At 33.2% G+C, this 23,735-nt stretch overlaps 3 protein-coding genes across 6 annotated transcripts; all 3 read right to left on the bottom strand.

The window, feature by feature from the left end:
* Positions 1-1,409: 1,409 nt before the first annotated feature.
* LOC117920346 (transcription factor-like protein DPA) lies at positions 1,410-8,488 on the bottom strand. Of its 3 annotated transcripts, none has more exons than XM_034837811.1 (10): positions 7,674-8,488; positions 5,582-5,840; positions 5,387-5,451; positions 5,149-5,192; positions 4,455-4,520; positions 4,226-4,366; positions 3,970-4,038; positions 2,606-2,704; positions 1,978-2,048; positions 1,410-1,770 (listed from the first exon to the last, which is right to left on the bottom strand). In XM_034837811.1, the coding sequence occupies exons 2-10, from the start codon at positions 5,761-5,763 to the stop codon at positions 1,590-1,592; spliced, it is 918 nt and encodes a 305-aa protein (XP_034693702.1). In that variant the 5' UTR covers positions 5,764-5,840; positions 7,674-8,488; the 3' UTR covers positions 1,410-1,589. The 3 variants fall into 3 exon arrangements, with proteins under 3 accessions (XP_034693702.1, XP_034693701.1, XP_034693703.1); XM_034837810.1 differs by having other exon boundaries at positions 5,582-5,773; XM_034837812.1 differs by lacking the exon at positions 7,674-8,488 and adding an exon at positions 6,776-7,593 and having other exon boundaries at positions 5,582-5,773.
* A 170-nt stretch (positions 8,489-8,658) lies between these two features.
* Positions 8,659-13,783, bottom strand: LOC117920344 (beta-glucuronosyltransferase GlcAT14C). 2 transcript variants are annotated; one of them, XM_034837808.1, is made up of 6 exons: positions 13,100-13,190; positions 12,878-12,944; positions 11,739-12,386; positions 10,883-10,958; positions 10,642-10,757; positions 8,659-9,313 (listed from the first exon to the last, which is right to left on the bottom strand). In XM_034837808.1, the coding sequence occupies exons 1-6, from the start codon at positions 13,112-13,114 to the stop codon at positions 8,799-8,801; spliced, it is 1,437 nt and encodes a 478-aa protein (XP_034693699.1). In that variant the 5' UTR covers positions 13,115-13,190; the 3' UTR covers positions 8,659-8,798. The 2 variants fall into 2 exon arrangements, with proteins under 2 accessions (XP_034693699.1, XP_034693700.1); XM_034837809.1 differs by lacking the exon at positions 12,878-12,944 and having other exon boundaries at positions 13,100-13,783.
* Positions 12,940-13,779, bottom strand: LOC117920347 (RING-H2 finger protein ATL33-like). The gene has a single exon (XM_034837813.1). The coding sequence runs from the start codon at positions 13,761-13,763 to the stop codon at positions 13,227-13,229; it is 537 nt and encodes a 178-aa protein (XP_034693704.1). The 5' UTR covers positions 13,764-13,779; the 3' UTR covers positions 12,940-13,226.
* Positions 13,784-23,735: the final 9,952 nt, after the last annotated feature.

The raw sequence follows: 23,735 nt of genomic DNA, 5'->3' as shown, positions 1-23,735 counted from the left end.
TATGTGACAACCTAGTGCTGATAAAAGTGAACCTTCCCTGTCCTCCTTGGCTTATTTGCTGCTAATAATGGGCTAGTTTGGTTGGTCAATGACGCCACCCCAAAATTTTTTTGACTTTACTTGCTTACACTCTTGAAAAACAATCAATCATAACACTCTTCCAAATATTTGAATAACAAAGTCGATATGGAAAATAAATTCACTGTTTTTATTATTTATTTATTTTTTCAACTTTTCCAAAAGAAATAGAGGAAAAGGCAGCTCATGTCTCATATCCATGGCTTTAATTATTTTTTGTCAATTTGCTTTTTTAACTTGCTACATCAGTTGTTAAAACACTGGACGATTGTGTGCACCTATTGGACCTTACTTCCACAATATTCCTATTCACATAGACTTTATAACTACCACAATGAAGTTAGAGAGATAATAAAAAATCTACTTAAATTCAATAATTTATTTTTATATGTTATAACTCATTTTACTTCCTTTGTTTCTTCTATATATAAAGATTAGCGTGGACCCCGTATTTTGCTCGATGTGTTCTCACTCGATGGTAAAACTCATTTTTTTTTTTATGCATTTCCATTATTAGTTTTAAAATATATAAACTTTTAACTAGTTTTAATTATATTTAATTTTTTCATATTTTTTTTATAGTAAAATCAAATATTAGAAAATCATTTTTCTTTAGACGATGTTTGGTTCTTGAAAAATTTAAAAGAAAATATAAAGAAAAAAAATAAAGAGAAAAAGTAAAAAAAAAAAAACGAAAGAAAATGAAAAATAAGTTTAAACTTAATAAATTATTTTATGTCTTTTTTCATACTCATTTTACTTATTTCCTTCTATTATATAAAAATAAAATAATTTTAAAGTATATAGATTTTCAATAAATTTTAATTATATTTTATTTCCTTTTATATCCTTGCAAGGGTGAAACCAAACATAAGAAATCCATAATTCTTAACATTTTCTTTTTCTTTTGTACTTCCAAGAACCCAAGATAATTTTAATATAAATTTTTTTCTATGATTTTTAATAATCAAACATAATTTTTTATTTATTTTTTGTTATTTATTACCTTTTGATAATATAAACAAAAGTGCTAGGAACCACAATGTAATCTGAAAAACCACTTATCACCTCATCATTAGAATCTCTATAACCCAAAGCATCCCTTACGCTGATTAAACGATCAACATTATTATAATTAGAACCCTTATTTTTACTCCGGCTATTGATGGTTTTTATTTGTATTATTTATAATCCAGTCTTCAATTCCACTGGTATCTTCAATAGAATCAGAACAGCCCATTAATTTACTCAGTCCACACCTGTATTCTAACTTCTCGTTAGACAACCTTGAATTGGACCACCAATTGATTAAAAGGGCAGAATCATCGAAGTTACAAAGTGATTAAGTTATCAATTATTGCTGAAAAGCCTGGATCCATTTAAACAATAGAAGGATGTATAATCATATACTGATATACAAGTTACCATAGATACATGTATTTTCTATGTATTAATTTTGTAGCTAGCTATAAGCCTATACCACAGTTCCAATTATACATTCTAAAATATGCTCATTTCAGTGTGTCCATCTCAGAGTTCCAGTAGAAGGGCTTGGTGCTTCCAGATGCAATGTCGGAGCTTGAAGTTGAGTGAACTGAAGAACTCTGAGAAACATGTCTACTCTCAGCTGGCAGTTGGTAGCACCGCATTAACTTAAGAATGTAAGCATCATCATGCAAGGAAAAGGGTGTACTGCCAATAAGATGATAGCCATATTGTATTAGGGAATCTCCACAGCACTAAGTATGAAGTGGTCATAACTTTTACTGCAATATAAAGATCTCCTCCATTGCAGCAACATATGTGTATATATATATATATATATATCAATAACCTAACTCAAAGTGTGCCCTATAAATGTTTTTTTATAACAACCAAATGAGTATCCTTATTCCTTACCTGTTGAAGTCAAAGTGCACCAGCTGCATGTCCTCAGAAATCTCAATCTCAACTGTAGCATGAGGACTTGTCTAAAGACAGAGAGAGCGAAAAAAATGTTAATACTATACAAGTACACTACTGCCCAAATGACAGAATCTGTACAAAATTTGTAATTGTAAAACACCAGTACAATTCCATGTCATATCACCTCAGAATTATTTTTTTAGTATACATGTTTGAAACATGGATATTAGTTTTGGCAATCCGCAAGTCAGCTCAATACAACTTGGTACTAAGAATATGACTACATATTGATGATAAGATTACACCAAAAAGGGAGGGAAAAAAAAGTGTAAGAGAATCAGAAAAGAACTTGTGATGAAAAAGTACACATTAGGACCCTAAAACTGGTTTATGAGCTAGAAGAAAAAATGATTATCCAAGATAGAATGTAAATTAAATTTGGTAAAAATAAAATTGAATGAGTTGCATTATAAAATTATCAAACAGATTGGTTGGGTCTTCATATGCATTATAAAATAGAATATGAAGAGAACACAAAAATGAAACTGTAATTGTTTCCAACTAATAGAAAACAAAGCAAGGCATATAAAATGCATTTCAGATGAGAAAAAGATGTAAATACTTGAACCAATATAAATGGCAAAGGAAATCCTTCTGAAGGAACATTTCCAGACTTAAGCAACTGCTGGTTTCGTAGCATCAGATTCTGGAGACCTACAATCTGTTTTCAAAGTAAAAAGTTAGGAAAATGAAAACAAACCAATTAAAATCACTTCTTTAAAAAGAAAATAGATAAATGTCAAATTATCAATGACTAACAATGGATGCATGTCATGCTAACTAATTTTTTTTTTCCCTGATTTTTTTTTTTCTTTCTGATGGACTGAGCCATGGTATGCATGTCATGAGGTGCATGGACTTTTGTATTGGTTTGGGTCTTAATAATTTTTTTCTCATATCTAAATCTGTCAATATTTGCAAGGGAAAATGGAATCTGAATATGGCTAGCATTTTATGAAGATTATATTTTTATGTTTAGTGAATCATAAATGTGAAAATATCCATGCATGGTCTATTCCTTAAGACAAAGAGGTGAAATAAACCAACTATTAGGACATACCCACATCAGAACCCAGATATTTGAATCCATACAACACAGATGAACCCTGACAAAGTCAAATGCTAAGTATATATAAAGTTAACTGACAGCAGACTCAAAGATAATAAGGTGCAATGCTCCTGTCTTAACACAACATATTCTATGGTGCATTTGCCATTTAAATTTATGAAAACACAATATATGACACTATGGCATGTACATATTTACTGTGAAGTATGTGGACTTCCTTCATGTCATATTTCAACCTTATTACAAGAATATCATCAATTTATAGTTAAATGTCTTAATTTTTTTAAACTGATAGATTATCTTGTGAAAAGAATACTTGTCTACATTCATATATCCCAGTTTTTATGGATTTTGCCCTTGCAGTGTAACTCAGTGGTAGTATCATCTGGCAATAAACCAAAAGTCTTGAGTTCAAGCCTTCCCAATATTTAAGTGGAGTAGGGTAAAGGGGCAAACCCATATCACCCAGGATTTGCTTTGCCAATAGTTGGGATAAATGTTGGCCAACATTAAAGAAAAGTAAATAAATTGGACATTTCTACAGGTTTCCATACCCAATACCTATATCTAATACCATAAAACATAACACTGAAAACCATCTGTTTTGATAGCTTTTTGGATTTGTTGATTCAACGTTCCATGCAACTAACTCTTATAAAAAAAATATCATGCAAGTTACTTTAGTAAAAAACTTATACTAAGTCTGTAAAGGAAAAAACCTTCAAGTATAACTCTTAAGTGGAAAAACTTTTGATTTCCTACACTACTGCACAATTGGACTCCAAGAATTACCCACATGATCACCTTATGATATTTTATATAAACAATTATATATGAAATAAGATAAATGATATTACTTGATCTTCTAAATCTTTCAAGTAGGCAGTTTTCTTTTCCATCCTAGTCATAAGCTTCACACGTAGTGCCTGCAAGCATAATAAACAAGAAACTATAATCAGGTTAGAGCCATTTTCTTAGCTTCATCAGCATGAGAATTTATACATGGATAGACACATAATGTGTGTGCTGATGTGTGGAGAGAGAGAGAGAGAGAGGTCAAACAATAAAATATGGTTTTTAATTAAAATGTAAATACTAAGCAAGGGTACACACCTTGATCTCTTCTATATCGTTCCAATCTGCAGTCGGAAGTCCCTTCCACCTGATTTCCTTTTTGTCTCTTGTGATGATATCCAGTGCCATAAGGACATTCAATGCATCATACACCCGTCGCCGGATATTCTTCTCATCAAACTGACATATTCATTCTTAAACATATTCAAGAAGCTTTCACTATTTAATTACAATATAAATAGTTAAAAATTTAAATTTGGATCAAAACCTCATCCAGAGATACTGCTGTTTTACTGTGTGCTGCAGCAAACTCTGCTATAATTTCATCTGCAACCTGGACCAAGTGAACCAGATTATGAATCTCAGGCACATGAAAACCAAAAAAGCATGATTAAGATCCTAGTTATACTATCAATATAAACTTAATGATAATAAATGACCAATATCATCTAGCTGTATTTTGGGGAGACTTGGAACAGAGAAAAACACATTTCCTCTGAAGAAATGGAATCACATGATCTACAGAGGAACCAATGTTGAAACCCTTGCACAAAAAAAAAAAAAAAAAAAGGAAACACTAAAAAGAGGGGGTAAAAAAGAAACACAAAGTGATTATCATTCACAATTCCTCCACCCAACAACTTGAGGTCAAAACAAAAAGCATGTCGAATCATTCTAGACTGCTCAAAGGCATGCCTTCAGTTACAGTCTCACTAATTAGATAATATAACACCATGAATCTGGACTTTCACAAATAGCATTTGAAATACATTTATCAACTTGACTCAACAACTCTTTTACACCGTTCTTCAAATCAAATATCCAGAAATGACATTCAAGTAGAAATAATATCTCGAGAGGAAACATTTAGAACACAATAAATCTATTGGGTCTTTCACCTAACATTCTTTTTTTTCCTTCAGCAAAACAAGCCTCATAGTTACTAATAATAAAACAAATACCTCACTATATGTGGTTGTCCTCTTGTTCTCCACCTTCTTACAAACTGACAAAAAAAAAAAGACTAAAATTAGATGTTTACCAAGCAAGTAAGACCTAGTGATGGTACTATTGGAAAAGTACAATAGAAGCACATGAGAAACTGAAAAAAGATAGTAATACTAATGCCTTAATGTCATCAATATCACATATGCGGATAGCACTACCAATAAATCTAATTTATATAAAAGGATATTCAACCTATGATACTGAACTGCCGCAGCCCCCCACCGATGATTCTTGATACTCTCTTTTTCTTTGCTGCACTATTTTTTGGGAAAAGAAAAAAGTATTTAGCTTAGGGAAAAAATAAAATTAATAATAGACTTAACCATTACAGATTGGCCACTTCTAATCAGAAATGGAAAAGAGAACATATTAGCAAGTTGTGTTCACCTGTCATATAGAGGAGTGCTGTTATTCTCATGATCAGTAGCCAAATGGTTCACTTCTGGTGTATTCTCACTAGCAGTTGCAGTATGGTCGTAGCTTGATGAAACTGAGAAAGGGCTCTGTTTGCCTGTATGGTTATGATCAAAGCCCCCAAGAATATCTCCCAGGTGTCTATCACTCATCATGTTCCAGTAGCTACTTTCCGCATGCCAAAAAGGAGAAGTAAACTTTAAACTTTGATTTTCCCAACAGCTGAGTATTCCTAAATCAAGTATTACTTAAATCAACTAATATTTATATTAGCTAAAAGGGAAACATACACCAGTAAAAAGAAAATGCCTTCCTTTTTATTCTTAATTTAGAGGCTGAGACAGAGTGGACAAAGTTACAGAACAAGGACTCAAGCAATGAGAATTCAGTTAAACTGCAAAACTTCATAATAATTAATAAAGTGAGGCTTATGTTCCAAAAGTGAACAAAAGTATTGACCATAACACATCAACAGCACTTATTCTCCAGCTAAATTTGGGTTGAGAGGGATAATTGCATCAGTTTTTTGTTGATTAGCAGATTCCTTCCAAGTGCTGGTCCTTCCCTTCTTAGAAAGGGATCTTAGTCTAAGTTTTCCCCCCTTTTATAGGGCAGATGTGTTGATTTTACTTCCTGCATATTTCCACATGCCCTCTTTGCTGGTTTAGTGATCCTTAACTTAATGTAGCCAACCAATACGACCTCCTAAATAATAAAATAGCTGTTCAGCCCACCAACATCCCTAAAACTGTTTGCAATTATTTCTTCTTTTAGTTAAACTTTAGTATATCAACCAGGCACTTTGGTACCTCTTTAGTGGGAACGAATGGGCCTCTCTCTGTTAACCATAGAAAAATCTCATATGGACAGATCACAATAACAATAAAAAGTAATAGAAACATAAAACGAACAAAAGCACAAACATACAAAGCACTAGAACAAATGGAGAGCACCCTTTCAAAGAAAGTAGAAGCATAAAACCAACACAGATACAATCTCTCATAGCATCCGAACAAATGGAAAGTACCCTTGCAAACAAAGGAGAAGCATAAGACCAACAAAGACACAATCACTCACAGCACCCAAAAAAATGAAGAGTATCCTTGCACAGAAAGGAAACCAGAGGAAACATGTGAGAGATCCACTCATTAACAAAAGAAAAGATACCTATAACTGGTCTTCTAAAGTCGAATTTTAAATGTCTACAGTAAGAAAAGACAGCATCAGCTCAACTGGAGCAACTTGCATTTTTCTTTGTAACCTAACAGAACTGTAAAGAAGTCTACTGAACTTGAATTGCAGAATAGTTACGTTAACTCCCAATATAGAAGCATCTAATCATTTATGCACCTAAGATGCCTGAAACCAGACATGTTCACAACCCAAGCTTGTTTCCCCATGTGAATCAACACTCTTCATTGCCATAAACTTCACGTAAAAAGGTTCAATCAAGCAACACCATTAATTTGTAGCAAAATGGTCAATATCAATTAACTCATTACCGCTAAAAGCAATTTAGTCACCCAATATATATTTCTTGTGATTACTAACCCATTTTGACCCATCTGCTACACAACACAAAAGGCTTCTACATCTTAAACCCCAATTTAATGGAAGAGGTGATTCATCCTAGCTTGCAGTCTCAAGCTTCAGTGCCTCTGCATTCGTTCTAATTTTCCAGACCTCAATTAGTAGCCCAACAAATTAACCTAACCAAAATTGCTCGAGAAACGAAACAATTAAAAGTAAAACACAAATAAATAAAGACATAAACAAATCCTGACCAAAAAGCCCACAAACGGATAAATGCTAAAGAAAAAGGGTTAATTTTTCCATTCAGTGAACAGAAATTACAGCATGTCACAAAAATTCTAGACCTTAGAGACTCCAAATGGAGAATCTAGGACGTCGAAAGAGGAACCCTGACACTTTAGATCAATACAAAAGGAAGAAAGAAAATAAAATGGCAGAGACAGAGGATTATATATAATTATTAGACACAAATTTAAAATCAATCATGATGAAGAGGACAAGAAAGAGGAAGAAGACGAGATGAGTTACAAACCTGAAGAATAATAAGTTGCTGATGATTTGTAAGAAAGAAACTTCAAAATGGGAAAGAGCGAGTTTTCGAATGAACAACAACCAATTTTGATGTTCCCGCTATCTACCAAATACGAACGGATCTAGCCGAGGTCTTATGATTAAAAGACGAAATTGCCCCTAGCTTTATTGTTTATTTCCGCTTGAGTTTCATGTTTGGACCACGTGTTAAACTTTCTGGAAGAAACTGATGTCTAAGCCCAGCCCAAGCCCATGGGCCATCAGCTAACCACAAGCTTTCTCCTGTTATGTACAATGCAGTTCTTGAGCACTCAAAAAGAATGGAGTCAGGGTCAGGAGCAATTTGAGGCTGTTTTTTAGTGAATGGAAAATGGATGAAGTGGCCTTTCATAGCATGCATTACCATTGGAGCTTAGGGACATAAGTATCCATGGTGTGGTTGCAGTTATTGCGAACTTTCTCATGCTGCTTCTTTCTGATCCACACTCTCACTGGCTCCGTCTCTTTCTTCGGTTTGCCCTTTGTCTTCTTCTTTCGGACCCTCATTCTGTGTCTTTGCTTTGCCTGTCAGATGCTAATAAAGCTGAAAGCTCGGTGGATGCCGCCTGGGATAAGTTAAGGCCCTTTAATCGGAGTCTTATTCTCTTTCCCATGGTTGCTCTCCCTTGCAGAGTTAGCTTGCGCACAAGCCCATGAGCTAGTTTCTTGCGGCAGGGTGTTCATCCCTGGCAAGAGCTCGGCATTTTTAAAGGACTATTATCATTCTTCCCACCTCTTTTGTCACAATGTTTTCACTACTAGCTTCATCAGCTTGCTATCCAACTTACTAGCAGCTTACATGACGAGTGACAATCAATATTTCTCATGTAAACATGCCAAAATAAAAACGATGGAGAGACTAGCATTCCTGTTTTTAAATTTCTGATTGAAGGTTTATCAGTGACATGATGGTAGATCACCCTGTTGTTTAACTCCTACATCATCTCAACCCATAACTGAAGGCTATACAAATGCAGCTATACCATGAATGTTCTTGAAACCGTGGATTTTACATGAGTTGGTGCCTGGACCATGTTCCAGGGATGATTGCACGAAAACTTTTGGCACAATTTGGGGCATTACAGAACTATTTACACTGTTTAGACCTAAAATTTTCAAAATCAAGGAGCTTAACTATCAGTTTCTCAAGCCTCCTTGAATTTACAGTTGGTTTAATGGAATTTGGACTTCCATAAACCACACAAGGATCTTTGACACTAGCAGAATTTCCAACACACCAACCCCCAGGAGTAAATTGCCCATCCAATCTCTTCAAGAGCTCCTTATCAATCTTATTGAGAACAGGGTCATCCTTGGCAAACTTACGAGCAAAAGGGGCACCACTATTGACCATATCGTTGAAATGCTCCACTGTTAGAGTAATAGGGTGTTGTTTTGGAGGGTTATCCCACCTTATATAATGCAAGTCATGGTTGACTGTGGTGTTCTGGTAATCTTTATGGTTGCAGATAACAGTGTGAAAGTAGCCTTCAGGTGATGACAGGACATTCGTGTAGTACATGAGGAGAGTACGGGGGAGATTATCCCAGCCCCAAACACAGAATTCAAGGAATGATTTTGTCAGCACCACCCAAGCAGAACCTGGAGATGAATAATTTACAGTTCAAATTAAATCCAGTATCAGAAAGGACTTAAAGCATCAGTATAATAATAATAAGCAAAAGCTTAGGCAAGACAGTTTCATTTTAAAGTGATAGCCAAGTAATTCAACCTACTCCATGTCCATCATCTCCAAATGGCCCTTCCTGCTCTAAACCAAAGGTAAATTTTTGTGGTAATAAGCGAACAGAACCACAGAACATACTTTAGATAAGGTTGAATTTCTATGTTATTGGGTGCAGTGACTGACACGCCACAAGCATCAGGTTTTCTGGGAGGACTAGAAGGGCCATCGCTTATGATCAAGGGATCGACCCAACAAGAAGCAGCTTGACCAATTTGTAAACCAGCAGCTTTTTACACCAGATGACATTGAATAACACCAAGCATCAAATTTAAAAAGCTAGATTGACATGTAAGTGAACTCAAAGAAAGAGGCTACAAGCTTGAAGAACCTAATATCTTTATCTCTCTTTTAGAAACAATCTGTAGCACCATATGTTACTTTATGACCCCGAATATCTACAACAGAAAATCCTGACTGGTCTTCATAAACTAAGCTTCACAATAAAAAATTCATTTGCCCATCCTTCAGTATTTATTCAGCTATTGAAGGATATCTTGAACTTGCATTGTCTACTGAAGAGAGACAAACAAGTTATGTTGTATTATGCCAAGGCAAGAAAAAACTCCTGCACCATAACTTGCTAATGATCACTTTGCATTTCCACTTTTCAAGATCAGTACCATAAACTTACAGCCTTTATAGTCTTCCAACTTACTTGGTTATCAAGGGGCTTAAGTCATAATTAGAACAGCCACAAATTATTGAAGTTATCATAAAATATTGGAAAGCAAAGACTATGTTTGGGGACTGTTCTCAATAACTATTTTGGAGAATAAAAAAACATAAAAACACATTTGGTTGTCATTTGTTCCCAAAATAGGTTTTTGAAAATTGTTCTGAATACATGGTATTTTCTGAAACCACTTTTTAATTGTTTTCCTTCATTGTGGATAAAAATGGAATCTGTTATCATGTTGTCAATCTTCTGCCCCAAAACTAAAGCAGAATAACTCTGCAATCACTTCCCTTGTTCAACTTCCCATAATGATGAGCAAATTCCAACAATTTTTTATTCAATTATCAATCACTATATTTGGTTCAAGAGTTCACAAATTCAATTGGAAAGCATATATGAAAGTGTAATGAAACAATGCATAAAAACACTGAAATAATCCACCAAATGAAAACAAAAAAAATGAACAGAAAGCAAATTGGCAATCTAAAACAAATGAGAAGACATTACCCATGAATAACTTGAAAGAAGCAGGCATAACCCTTTTCTCTTTAGCCCAAAATACACCAGATTTCTTTGAATGGTACAAACCTGGATCTATAATGATAGGCCTTGCCCTTTGATACCTGCAAACATACAGTAAGAAGAAAAATTGATAACAAGTTTACATCTGTATAGGCAGATAAAGAAACCAGAAACACAAGAGGTAACAGTATGAAGACAGGTTCAATGGCATGAATTGCATCCTCACTCTTTCCAACCAATATTACTTGTGTGCTCAAGGAAGTTCAGATCCCTAGGCAAGTATGAGAAAATGTGCAGGAGATCTGGAATAAAGAGAAAAAGAAGATACATAGAAAGGTTAGCCAAACCAATATGCTTTATGTGGTGAAATACAGCAATTTTCAAAATTGTAGAGCTAGCCAAGCCATATACATGGACATGCATATGGGAAATCTATAAGTTCATCTGTAATTGGGAAATATAGCTTCCTAGAATCTCTCCAAGCAAAAGAAAAACTGTTATACCATTTTCAAAGGATCTAAAAAGAAAACTAATAAGTTTTGAGCATCTATTTAGGTTCTGACATAAGTTGCAGCAATTTACTATATTAAATGATTTCTTCACTCCAAAACCATTCTGCTCTTCATGCATTAAAGATTGAAAGACTTGTGTCACAAATAGAAATTTTATTATGACAGAACCTCGACCTGGCATGGTGCCATCCAAGCTATAAGAAACTAAAATGTTTTGCCTACTGTAATAGAACTTCCACTATTCATATCATGTTAAACTTGATATATCAGAATAGCGTAAATAAAACCTTCCACTTTCTTGAGCAGCCACATGAAAAATCTGCATCAGTTAGTATGAGTTCTCTGTACAAGTTCTCAGAAAGAGAAGCATTTTTCTTAACCCCTATAGGATTGGACTATGAAAACCCCACAATCAAAACCACATTATTTTTCATACAAACAGTACAATAATTAAATCCTATATAATACTGAATCACCACAATGTGGAAGCCCCAGCAAAATTGATAGCAAAAGAGAATAACCCAAAGAACAATATAATTCTAGCTACATATATATGAAGAAAAAACGAACCATCCTGGGACATGAGAGGATAATCTGAAGCGCTGAGATTTATAAACCAGTCCCAATCCTTTGCCTGCTTCAAGAAAATGGATATGGCGTGAAGCGTAGATGCAATCATCGTCGGACCTTTATACGTGACCAAATTCGCCTTACCAACCACCATCACGTTCTTGAATTCCTTAATCACAGCCTCCGACTTCGCATACTTAGCAAGTTCAAGGCGCTCAGCATCGGAAGCTTCGAGGTCCAAATGCAACAAATAGTAATTCCTCGGGTGATACACCGCCTGAAGAACTCGCCGGAGACGCGCACCATCACCTTTCGTGCCCGATATCATGTAAGCGAACCTCGGCAGCTTGGGAAGCCCCGACCGACTCTCAGAACCGAAATTCGACTCATAAACTGTTGATTTCGGATCGAATCTTGAAAAATCAGTGCTGGAGGAAGATTTGACGCGGCCTAGAGAGACTGAGAGGAGTAGAATCAGAGAGAGTACGGAGCCGAAGATCAAAGGCGGGAACCATTTCCGATCAAAACAAATGCGAGGTTGAGTTCGTTTCATTGGTAAACTAGGACTAGGGTTTTGGATCAATGCCTTGGGATGCAACGACAAAACCCTAGCTGGAAAACCTGGAATGTGAAGCTGAATGCCCTGTCCTGTAGAAGTGGTTGCAGAGAGAAAAATGAAATGAAAGATGGAAATCTTTTAATTCAAAAATTGTCGGTTATTATCTGGTGCACCCGTTGACGTTGGCCTTCAACCTAATTCATTGATATTCCAATCACCATACGCCACATCATGACATGTGGGGACTGTTTAGTAAATCAGTAAAACTGAAATGCTATAAACTGGAATTTCATATATTTTTAGGTGGGAATTGATATCCCCAAAAGTTCAAAAGTACTTTTCTAAATGGCCAGTTGTACCATACTGCCCACCCTGGATGAAAGCTATATTTTAATTTTGAAAAACATATTACAAAAAGTACTTTTAGTAATAATTTTAAAAAACATTTTCTGTAAAGCAGATTATTTATGATTTTCATATTAAAATATTAAAATAAAAAAAAATAAAAAATAAAAAAACATTCTAAAGATTCAAAATGGCTTATTATTTTGGTTTTTCCAAATATCAAAATAAAATGCACCTGGGAAACCTTTTTCCATCTCCGCAACCTCCGCCGGTGGCGTTATACTCATCAATATGCAGTAGATCTAAAGCGCCAAAATTATTAGCAAATTGACAGTACAAGGCAAATAGAAATTAAAAGTACCACTCAACTCACACCGCATGAAACAGACCGTGTACATATATGTGTTAAAGTAAAAGCTCCAAACTATAGATGGGGCCCATTTCAATTGTAACTCACTTTGGGCCAAAGCATCAGGCAACTTGGGCCTGATTTCCTCACTCTTCAACAGCCCCAGACCCAACTCCCAAACAAGGAGCAAAAAGAAAAGAAGAGGAGGGGGAAGATGCCGGAACCAGTTTTTCCGTTACGGCAATCTGGCTGAATCCGGCGAAGCCTCCCGGCGATCTTCCTCGCGGGAAGGCATCGAGACTTTAGAGGGCTTGAGAGGAACCGAAGCGCGGCAAATCGGACAATTGGAGTGGGAGTGCAGCCATAAATCGATACAAGGAGCGTGGAAAAAGTGCTTGCACGACATCAGCTGCCGGACTTCTTCGCCGTCGTTGAACTCCGACAGACACACCGGACACTCGCTTCCGATGTCTATCACGTGGGTATCCTTTCGGTACTTGATATCAGAAATCACCTCCGCATTATCGGTATTCCCACCGCCGCTGCTGCTCAATTCCTCGAGGAATGCCTCTGATCGCCAGTGGTGTCGCCGGGACGGGATCGGAGGGCACTTCAAGAAAAAAAAGAACGTGTAAATCAAGGTGGGTATGGTGACTAGAGCCAGAAACGACACTATGTATTCAAGTGCGGACCAACCATCGGATTCGGAGCTCCGGCTGGGAGGAGGCGGGAAGGGAGGACTTGGGCTGAGGAGTGCGGGGCTATTATCCATATCAAAGGATGCGTTTGGATAGTAAGCCTCCAAGAAACAGGAAAGGAAAGACTGGTTTTAGAGGAAGAAGTAAGAAGCCATGGTCTGAATAATAATTGAAGGAAACTGTGAAATTGCAAAACAAAACACCACACAGTGTCATGAAAGCTACAAGTTTGTCACTTACTCTAAGATTTTGAATGCCATAGTTTTCTCGGTCTTGGGCACGTTACATGGACACTTGTGGTCCTCTGCAAAATAGTGGCCTGCATGGATCACATGGTCCCATGTGGGCCTTCAATTTTCCACTCCTGACAGATTATTTATATACGAAGTCTTATATTCATCTCATAATATGGCCATGTTGTGTCACGGTTGTTAGAATGGCCATCTCATAGTTCATAAAGAGAAGAATAAATCGAGGCGAGGGATACTTCGGGTTTTTCTCAATAGTACGATAATTTAAAAAAGTTATGCTTAAATTATTGTAGTAGAAGAAGTAATTACATATATATGGTAGTTTTTGCCACCTATGAGAAAGGATTTGCCAGGAGAGAGGGGGAACGGATAAATTTTTTTTTAAACCAAAATCATCATTTCAAAAGTCAAAAGGGAAATTGTCTCTTGAAGAGACGAGTTCCATGAAAAAAAAAAATTAGTATTTAAAAAAATTCCCCATTTACAAGGGAACTCGTATCTTCAAGAGACGAGTTCCATGAAAAAAAATATATATAAAAAAAAATATTGGGAACTTTTTTTTCAAAAATTTTTTTTTTTTTCCATGGGAACTTGTCTTTTGAAGACGAGTTGCCTTGAGGAATTTTTTTTTTTTTTTTTTAATTTGGGAAATTTTTTTAAAAAAAATATTTTTTTTTTCCACGGGAACTCATCTCTTCAACAGACGAGTTCCCTGGAGGAATTGTTTTTTTTTTTTAAATAATAATTTGGGAATTTTTTAAAAAATATATATATATATTATTTTTCATGGTTGAGGAATTGTTTTTTTTATTTTTTATTTTTATTAATTTAGGAATTTTGTTAAAAAAAATATATTTAAAAAAAAAAAATTCCCATGGGAAACTCGTCCTTCCCCTTGTGGAATTGTTTTTTTTTTTTTTTTTTTTTTAATTTGGGAATTATTTTTTAAAAAAAATATTTTAAAAAAAATTTCCCATGGGAAACTCGTCTCTTCAAGAGACGAGTTCCCCAAATTTATTTATTTTTTTCTCTTGAAGAGACGAGTTCCCCTCGTGGAATTGTTTTTTTTTTTTTTTTTTTTTTTATAATTTGAGAATTTTTTTAAAAAAAAAAATTCCCATGGGAAACTCGTCTCTTGAAGAGACGAGTTCCCCTTGTGGAATTTTTATTTTTATTATTATTTTTTTTAATTTAGGAATTTTTTTAAAAAAAATATATTTTTTCCCATGGGAAACTCGTCTCTTGAAGAGACGAGTTCCCCTTGTGGAATTGTTTTTTTTTTTTAATTTGGGAATTTTTTTAAAAAAAAAAAAATAATTTCCCATGGGAAACTCGTCTCTTGAAGATACGAGTTCCCCTTGTGGAATTTTTTTTTTTTTTTTTTAAGGAATTTTTTAAAAAATATATACCTTGAGGAATTTTTTTTTTTTTATATATATTTTTTTTCATGGAACTCGTCTCTTCAAGAGACGAGTTCCCTTGTAAATGGGGAATTTTTTTAAATACTAATTTTTTTTTTCATGGAACTCGTCTCTTCAAGAGACGATTTCCCTTTTGACTTTTGAAATGATGATTTTGGTTTAAAAAAAAATTTATCCGTTCACCCTCTCTCCTCTCTCCCGGCAAATCCTCTCTCCTAGATGGCAAAAACTACCATATATATGTAATTACTTCTTCTACTACAATAATTTAAGCATAACTTTTTTAAATTACCGTACTATTGAGAAAAACCCGGGATACTTCCGTCTTCAGCTGCGTTTCAACGTTTTGACCGTGGTTTCGTGCATAGAGGGATGACGTGAACAGTGAATCTACTCATTTCCACTTTGGCTTTCAAATAAAAAAGACACGTGTAAATAAAACGAGGATTAAATAATAAATAGTCTAATCCAACAAATTAATATTAAAATAATTTTTGAATGAAGGAAGTAAAAATATTTATTAGAGTCAAAATTGAAGTGTCTGACCTGCCCAAATCTGGGGTTTTCTAATCCAGAGCTTCATTGGATAGTAGAAAATCCAATGCCCATTTATGACTACGTTTAGTTATGGAAATTTTGTATTTAATATTTTACTAAATAATATTTTTAAGGCATTTTCTCTTCGAAATTCTTTTTTTTCCTTTGTATATTTAGTTAAATAATAATTGATTTGTAATTAAATTATATAAAAAAAATGGGTTTTAATTCGCTAATTTTAAAAAAATATAGAAAAAAATCATTTTTTATAAAATAATTTTATCTTCATTTATTTAAAAATATTTTAAAATGCATACATTTTTTTCATAAGTCAAATAATTATTTCCTAAAATATCATTTTACCATATAATACTAAATAAAATTATTCATAATTAATTTATCATTTTAATTTGATAAAAATGTTTTACATATAAATATATTATAAAATTTTATTATATAATATGATATACAAATTATTATGAATTTTTTTTTTAAGATTTTCAAGTGATAAATAAAATCTTTTTAATTGTCTTATTAATAATGATTTTAGATCTAGCATTATATAAATTCTTTTATCTTCTCGTATTGTTTTAATAAAATTGAATAAAATTTTTGTTAGTTGATATCAACAATAAAATAAATAAATTTTAAAAATAAAAATTATAATTTAAAATAAATACATAAAAATTAATTACAATAAAAAACAAAAAAAAACTTTAAAATTAAAAAATATATACACTTTCTCCCACTATATATTTCATCTCTTTCTTGATATCTATATTTTCCATTAGTGTCTTAATTAAATGAAAGTTAATATTTAATTTTTATATTTTATTAATCTTAAATTAGTTCTCATATTAAAAATAAATTGTCAATGGGTGTCTTTAAAAGGATCATTTCAATAAATGATTATTTTGAGTTGTGAAAATGTGTACATAATTTAAAATATTTTTAAATAAGTGGAGATAAAACCTATTTATAAAAGTTGAAGTTTTTTTCTATATTTTTTATATTTTTACTTCTTCTTTTTTTTCTTTTGTAAAATCTTAGGGTTTTTTGTCAATATTTTTTTTATTTTTATAATTAAGTTCTAAAACTTATTTATTTTGTCAAATGATTAATTTTACTTATCTTCCCTAAGGTTTTCCATATTTGAAATTTTGATAATTCTTATAAAAATAATATTCTTAAGAAAATTGTCAAATTTATTGAAATTTTTATTGTCAACTCTTTTTTTATTTATTTTTACATGTCCTTTGATTTTTTTTGTGTAAAATATTAGGGTTTTTTTGTCATTATTTCTTGTATAAAATAATTAACGTATAAAACTTATTTACTTTATCAAATTGGTTAATTTTATTTATCTTTTCTAAGGTTTTCCTAGTTTGAAATTTTATTAAATACTTCTCTTATTTTGAGTTAAACAAATATATTTAATAAAAATTAAATGTATTTAACCAAAACTTAAACAAATATATCAAATGAAAAAAATGATATCATTCACTACTTTTCAAATTTACCAATGATAAACAACGAAAATCCGTATCTGTTATATTTGATGAATTGACTTTAAAATAGGGTTTTAGTTTATTTAAATTTATGGGAAAAAAAATCATAAAATAGAAACTCAAGTTTATAAAACGCAAATTTTAAACCGTTATGTAAAAATAATTAACATTTCATATATTTTTTGTCAAAAGTATTATCTTTAATAATTCAAGTATTATCTTTTAATATTTGATAAGTGAATGTATAAAATTTGAATTATTTTTAGAGAGTTTATATTTTATAATTATTTTTACATGAATGTGTGGAAATACATTTTTTTCAAAGACCATTAAACACAAATAAAAATAAAATGAGTATGTAGAATTATGGAAATGCATTTATAACTTTCTCCCCGGAAGAGAAAAATATTTTCATGATTTGATGAGCAAATTTTGGAAGTGATAATTCATACTTTTGTTGGTTGAAATATTTTAATAATAAAAAAAAAATTGTCTTTAGAAATGATTGATATACTAAAAATGGGGACTAATCTTATTCTTAAGATACAAATAGATTCCTTAAAAGGTGAAAATGATTATTTCGAAGCCTTCCTGTAACGCCTACTTTTTAAATTCAAAATTTAAAAACAACGTTAATAAATAAATGATTAATATGAATTCGAGTTTCATGGATCATCTAAATCCAAACTTGGGATGGGTACATACTGGTTGGATGAGTTGGGCCGCTCAGCCTGTTAGCCCAAGCCCAGGACCTAAGCCCATGTGTCATGCCCCCACAAAAAGTTTAGGAAAAAAATTGGGTTTAGAGATTATCATTTATATCATTGGGTTTTGATCCTTAGGGTGTTTAGTAGATCAACTCAAGAATTAAAGTGACTTAATAAAACTTAACTTATTAAGTAAATTTAAGTATGTTTAGTAAAATAATTTAATATGATAACTTAAAATTAAAAATGAGTATAAGTATTAAGTCAAAATAATTCATTTATTCTTAATTCTATTTTTTATTTTATTTATCTACGTATAATGAAATATATTTAACAATCATGACCCCATATATATTATTCATTTTTTATAACAACTATTTTAAATTTGTCCTATATAGCTAAAATACTTTAAATGTAGATATTTTATGAATAAATCTATTATTTCAAATTAATATAAAATTTTGAGTTAAAATCAATGACATTATATTAGTTAAAATTTAAAAAGGGTAAATATAATAATTTAATGGTTTAAAATAAATTTTAAGTTAATGTTACTAAACAATATTAACACTTAAAAAAAATAAGTAATAAGTTTTAAGCAATAATTTAATAACAATTTCACTTAAGTCACTAAATAATAACGGTGTTTGTTTTTTTTTTTTTTAAATATAAAAAAGTTAATATATTTCACTTTATTAATTTAGTTAAAAATAACTTTTTAATACTAATCAATATAATTAAATCGAACTTATTATAATAAATTTATTTTAATTATATTAGTTGATATTAACAAATTACTTTTAAGTTAATAAAAAAGGTCAAATATTTTAACTACTACTTAGTAAAAAAAATAAACACCAAACACTGAGTAGACTCTTTTTTTTACCAAGAACATTTGTTTTCTGCTTACTATTATTTATTGCATTTTATGGGGCATTATCTTGACTTTTTTTGCCACTGCTTGATGGCTACCAGGGGTGAGCTGGATATTTTCGTTTGGAGGAGTGGGGGACGACCTCTACGAGTGAGCAAGTTACATGGGACGCGTAGCAAAGGACGTTGCCACCTTGGCATGGTGGTGGTTAGGATGGAGACGTCTTTGGACGGGGAGGAGTAGAGTTGGTGGAGGCTTGGATGGGAAGCAAGAACAAAGGGGTGAATTGGATGATATAAGAGAGTGATTTGAGAGAGTGAGGGGGCGGTGAGGAACAAAATAGAGGGAGAGACGAAGAGTAAAACAAAGAGAACAGTGAGAGAAAAGAGGGTGGTGAGCTGAGTGAGGCGCGTTTCAAAGAAAAAGATTCAAAGAGGTTAAGTTGAGTAGAGAAAGTTAGCTTGAAGTCAAACAAACTCCTACTTAAGGAGAGCATTGCTTGCACATTATTATTCGCTGCTAAGGTACGCTTTCGCTTTTATTTTGTTTATTATTTTCCATGTATGATTGACTTTCGTATATGATTATTTATTAGTATTAATTGATTTATTTGTTAATCGTCATATTTGCATCACTTTATTTAGTAAAGACTCATTTTTAGGGACTTAGAGGGGTATTTCGATATTTTATCATATATTCCCAATAGGTAATCTGACCCTTGAAATCAAGCTCGATTTTTATAAATATGTTTTTTTTTCTCAAAATAAGGAATCAAATTTAGAATTTTTTTTTCTTATTTTGTTTTACCTTTAAATATAAAAAAAAGTAAGTGACGACTCCAAGTATTTTCTAATAAAAAAAAAATCATATTTTTCATCAAATGAAAAGCGAGTTCACCATTAAGTGGGAAACGCATAATGAAAAATGCGAGATCCACACACCGGTTAATTAGGTTTTTAATCATTAAATGATTTTAGCCTAAGAAATAATTATGGCACTTCACTAAGTAAAGGAAGATGAGTTTTAACCCCTCTAAATAGATTGACAAATGGCAATAACTCATCCCATACATGATAAATTTATTACACATAATACTATAGATTAAAATCAAAGATTTTATATTGGTTATGATTAATTTTTTATTTTAATATTATTAAAGGATGTTTAATATTACTTTTTGTTGAAAAGCATGACATCAAATCCTATAAATTTGGCTTTTGGGAAAATTAATTATTCAAACATTGTATAAAAAAAAATGTTCTTCCTTGGCTCCACGATCTTCCGAAGGATGCCAAGAACAAATACAAGTGCATACGTAGTCATAAAGTGAACGCCCCCACGAAAATATTCATTCCTAGTAATATATTGGCCAGGTTTAGTATGGGGGCACAAAATCCTGCTGCATCGGAGGTCAAGCTACAGATTTATTTATTCAGAGCAGTGACATATGCACACAAAGTCACAAACAAACTCTGCATCGGCAATTAACAGTAACGGCTGCAACAGCTGATCTTCCCTTCTGTTCTGTTATAGAGGATCCAAAGGCCCTGATTTCCTTAAATAATGGACTACTAAACTTCAGGCCCTGTCGGTGGTCGGCCACGTTGCCTATTACCCACGACAAAGTCTCCACCTGTTACTTGTTCCACTTGTTTTCGTGCTTAGGAATTACAATCCATCTTTTCCACTCCAACAGAGTAGGCACGATGGAGTTAAGTGGCCAATCATACTCACATTATTAAATGTATGTAGAGGTGCGGAATTGAAAACAAATGCAAAATTGGACTTGGATTTCCGCTCTATGTGGGTTGATTCGATCCAATTCAACAAAATAAGAAATAAGGGAACGATTTATGTATGTAGGGTATGAAGCAAGGAATCTGAAATTGGAGGGCAGGGGTGATGTGACAAGCACCGACGAAAGTGAGTGAAAATTGAAAAGCATGAGCCACGAGCCTCCACCCAAGACGAGGCTAGGGCCGTAGGAGTAGTAGCTTTATTGTTAATGTTGGGTGTGGTGAGTGGCGACCACTGACCACTTACTTCCCCGGTGTCGAATCTCATTTCATTTTTAATTGGAGGGAGCATGCGGTGCGACCAGGATGAATTATGAATCTTCAATAATCATAGTGTCACCCACATCCAGGTGGCTCGGACCCGACGCCCGCACTCACCTCACCAGTCACCACCCCTTTACTTAATTCCTCTTTTTCCCGCATATTCGCCTCATCAATATCCTATCACTTACGTATACGGTATACACATGTTTTATTTACTTTCACTTAATAATACTGTTTTCTTTTTCCTTAAAGGCAAACAACACCATCCGACAATCCCGGCAGATCCAGAAACCAATAGCAGCCACCACTAGTTTTCAACTTTCTATGGCAACGTGGCAGAAAAAGAACCGGCGGCATTCTGCACCCAGACCAACACCACTTTTGATCAGATCATATGCCTTCTTACGTTGTCAAGTACCGCAATGGTCATGTGTATAAATTTCCCATTTTTATCTCCAAATATTGACTTGTAAAGCACAGAAGCCCGCACTAATTAATCTCGACTATGCTTCCAAAAATCTTTGTTATGTGAGATTTGATTCCTACTCGGACTTAGCTTTCAACATGAGATGTTGCTTTCACTTTTCCTCCTTTTTCCCCCCTCCCCCTTTCTTTTAATCTTTTTTTTATTTACTCTGTGATACGAGTAGGATCGCAAATGGCAGCGATCTCAATCAAGGCTGTATGTGGGTTGGTTGAATTATTGAGTTGAAACCCAGAAAATTCTCCCCTCTTCCCTGCTTTTATTGACTTTTTAATTATGAATCTCATTCAAACTCCTATCAAAAAAAGTATAAGCTCTTTTTCATTTCTACTTTTGTTTTCAAGATAAATGAATCTGTCTTAAAAAAAAAAAAAAATTCTATTTCTATTTTCTCCTCTATGCTTATCCTGATCCTGTATTTCTCTGATCGTACAAAAACCAGAGGCAACCTCCACCAGTCTTGACCGATGAGGGAGCAGCAAGGAAGCTTCCCGTCCATGTAAGTTAGCAAGGGAGGTAGCTTCTGTTGGATTTTTGGACGCAAACCAGGGAGGTATCAGGTATTGTCCCACTGGACTCAACAATTAATAAATATATTACCCAATCCATCATAGGTATATATATATATATATATATATATTATACACATATATGTGCGGACTGAGGAGACACATGAATCCAAGGCCAAGCCAATATTCAATTCTCAATAATGATAAAAAGGACTACTTACCGCGGTCCCCTTCCCACCCCCGCCTCCCACCAATCTCCACCTAAGAAAGAAACTACTTGGAAAATGTCTTTGAAGAAACTAATAATCTTCAGTCACAGAAACGCCTGGAGGTGATTCCTGAGTGACGTAGCCCATTAAGGGAAAGCCAAAAATTATCTGATTTGAGATACAAATGAGTGTTTCTAACCATTAAAGAAAATTTCAATAGCCCAACTTTTGCCTTCAAGTTTTCTACTCATACATAATGTAGCAAGTGTCGGGTAAGTGTTTATCCTAGTAAGACTGCACTTTTACCTTGCTGATTGCTGAGAGATGGGGATTTCTATCTAAACTTGTTTCTTTTTTATAAAGTTAAAGCAAAGCCTATCATGCACTTTACTAAAAGATAGATCCTGCATTGAGCCTGACCCTTGTTCGGCTCGGTTTTTTACCCTTCTGTCTAATTAATTTCTAAGAAACTTTTAGTATATATGTAATGTATTCATCTTGGCCATCTGGATCCAAACCATGAGAATTCATTGGTTGAGAATAGATAATATTTAGATGAAAGACAGTAGATGATTATAAATGATATTATAATTTATTCCGATCTTATATGGAGTGCTTATCTATTTGATTTCGTATCATAGAATACCATATTTCCATTATATATGTAAATCTTACATTTATTAAAGAATTATCTTTTTTATTTTTATTTTAATGTTGTATGACTTTTAAATATAGAGAATTCATCTTATACATCACGTGAGTATTATCTATTCGGATCATGATCAACTATGAAGCCATGATTACATCAGCAAAAGCAAGGAGGCCATGACTGAATTAGGTCAATAAAATATGACCCCATTATGAGTAAGCAGTAAGGTTAAGTGTACTAGCAAAAAGTAAGAATTATCTCATTTAATATGCTGATAATTGAAGCAACCTTATTCCCTGGCATGCTGGCCTTGATCTAGATGCAGCAATATTTTAGTAGGGGAAAATCGAGATCTTTGCTTACATGTATCCAAAACACAGGTTCAAGAATCGATTACCCATCACCACACTATAAAAAGTAAGCCCACTTTTCATTATATTAGGGATTTTTAGGGTGTGTTCAGTGTTGGTAAGGCCCCTTTGATGATAGGAGTAATAGTTTCCACACCCACCACCCACCACCCATGGGACGTCAACTGGGGGTAACACTTTTCTTTACTTTTTTCCTTCTTTTGGAGTTGTGAGGGAGCTCTTTCCCACGATTTTTAATTATTTTAAAATTGGTGTGGAGGAAAAAGAACAATAAATGATATTTTATTTGAAAGGAAAGTATAAGATTTCCCCAAACAGTCCACTTATACAGGTGTGTCGACCAAATCGATATACTTTGTGCAAGTACTCTCAATTTCATAAATATAACATTAAATAAACTCATAATTTATGATTTATCATATGAGATAAGATAAGAAAGAAAATAACATGTCTAATGATGAACTGT

The sequence above is a fragment of the Vitis riparia genome, chromosome 8 (assembly GCF_004353265.1).
Source record: "Vitis riparia cultivar Riparia Gloire de Montpellier isolate 1030 chromosome 8, EGFV_Vit.rip_1.0, whole genome shotgun sequence".
Classification (NCBI taxonomy): domain Eukaryota; kingdom Viridiplantae; phylum Streptophyta; class Magnoliopsida; order Vitales; family Vitaceae; genus Vitis; species Vitis riparia.
The sequence above is the reverse complement of the archived record's forward strand: the minus strand, read 5'-3'. Positions and strand labels throughout refer to the sequence as shown.

Coding starts and splice junctions, on each gene's coding strand:
- LOC117920346 (XM_034837811.1), bottom strand. CDS start 5,763: ATGATGAGTGATAGACACCTGGGAGATATTCTTGGGGGCTTTGATCAT. Junction 4,367..4,454: donor CAGCAGTATCTCTGGATGAG/GTTTTGATCCAA, acceptor TGAATATGTCAG/TTTGATGAGAAGAATATCCG. Junction 1,771..1,977: donor GTGCACTTTGACTTCAACAG/GTAAGGAATAAG, acceptor TCTTATTGGCAG/TACACCCTTTTCCTTGCATG.
- LOC117920344 (XM_034837808.1), bottom strand. Junction 10,758..10,882: donor AGTAATATTGGTTGGAAAGA/GTGAGGATGCAA, acceptor GTATGTTTGCAG/GTATCAAAGGGCAAGGCCTA. Junction 9,314..10,641: donor TTCTTTCAAGTTATTCATGG/GTAATGTCTTCT, acceptor ATTCATCTCCAG/GTTCTGCTTGGGTGGTGCTG.
- LOC117920347 (XM_034837813.1), bottom strand. CDS start 13,763: ATGGATAATAGCCCCGCACTCCTCAGCCCAAGTCCTCCCTTCCCGCCT.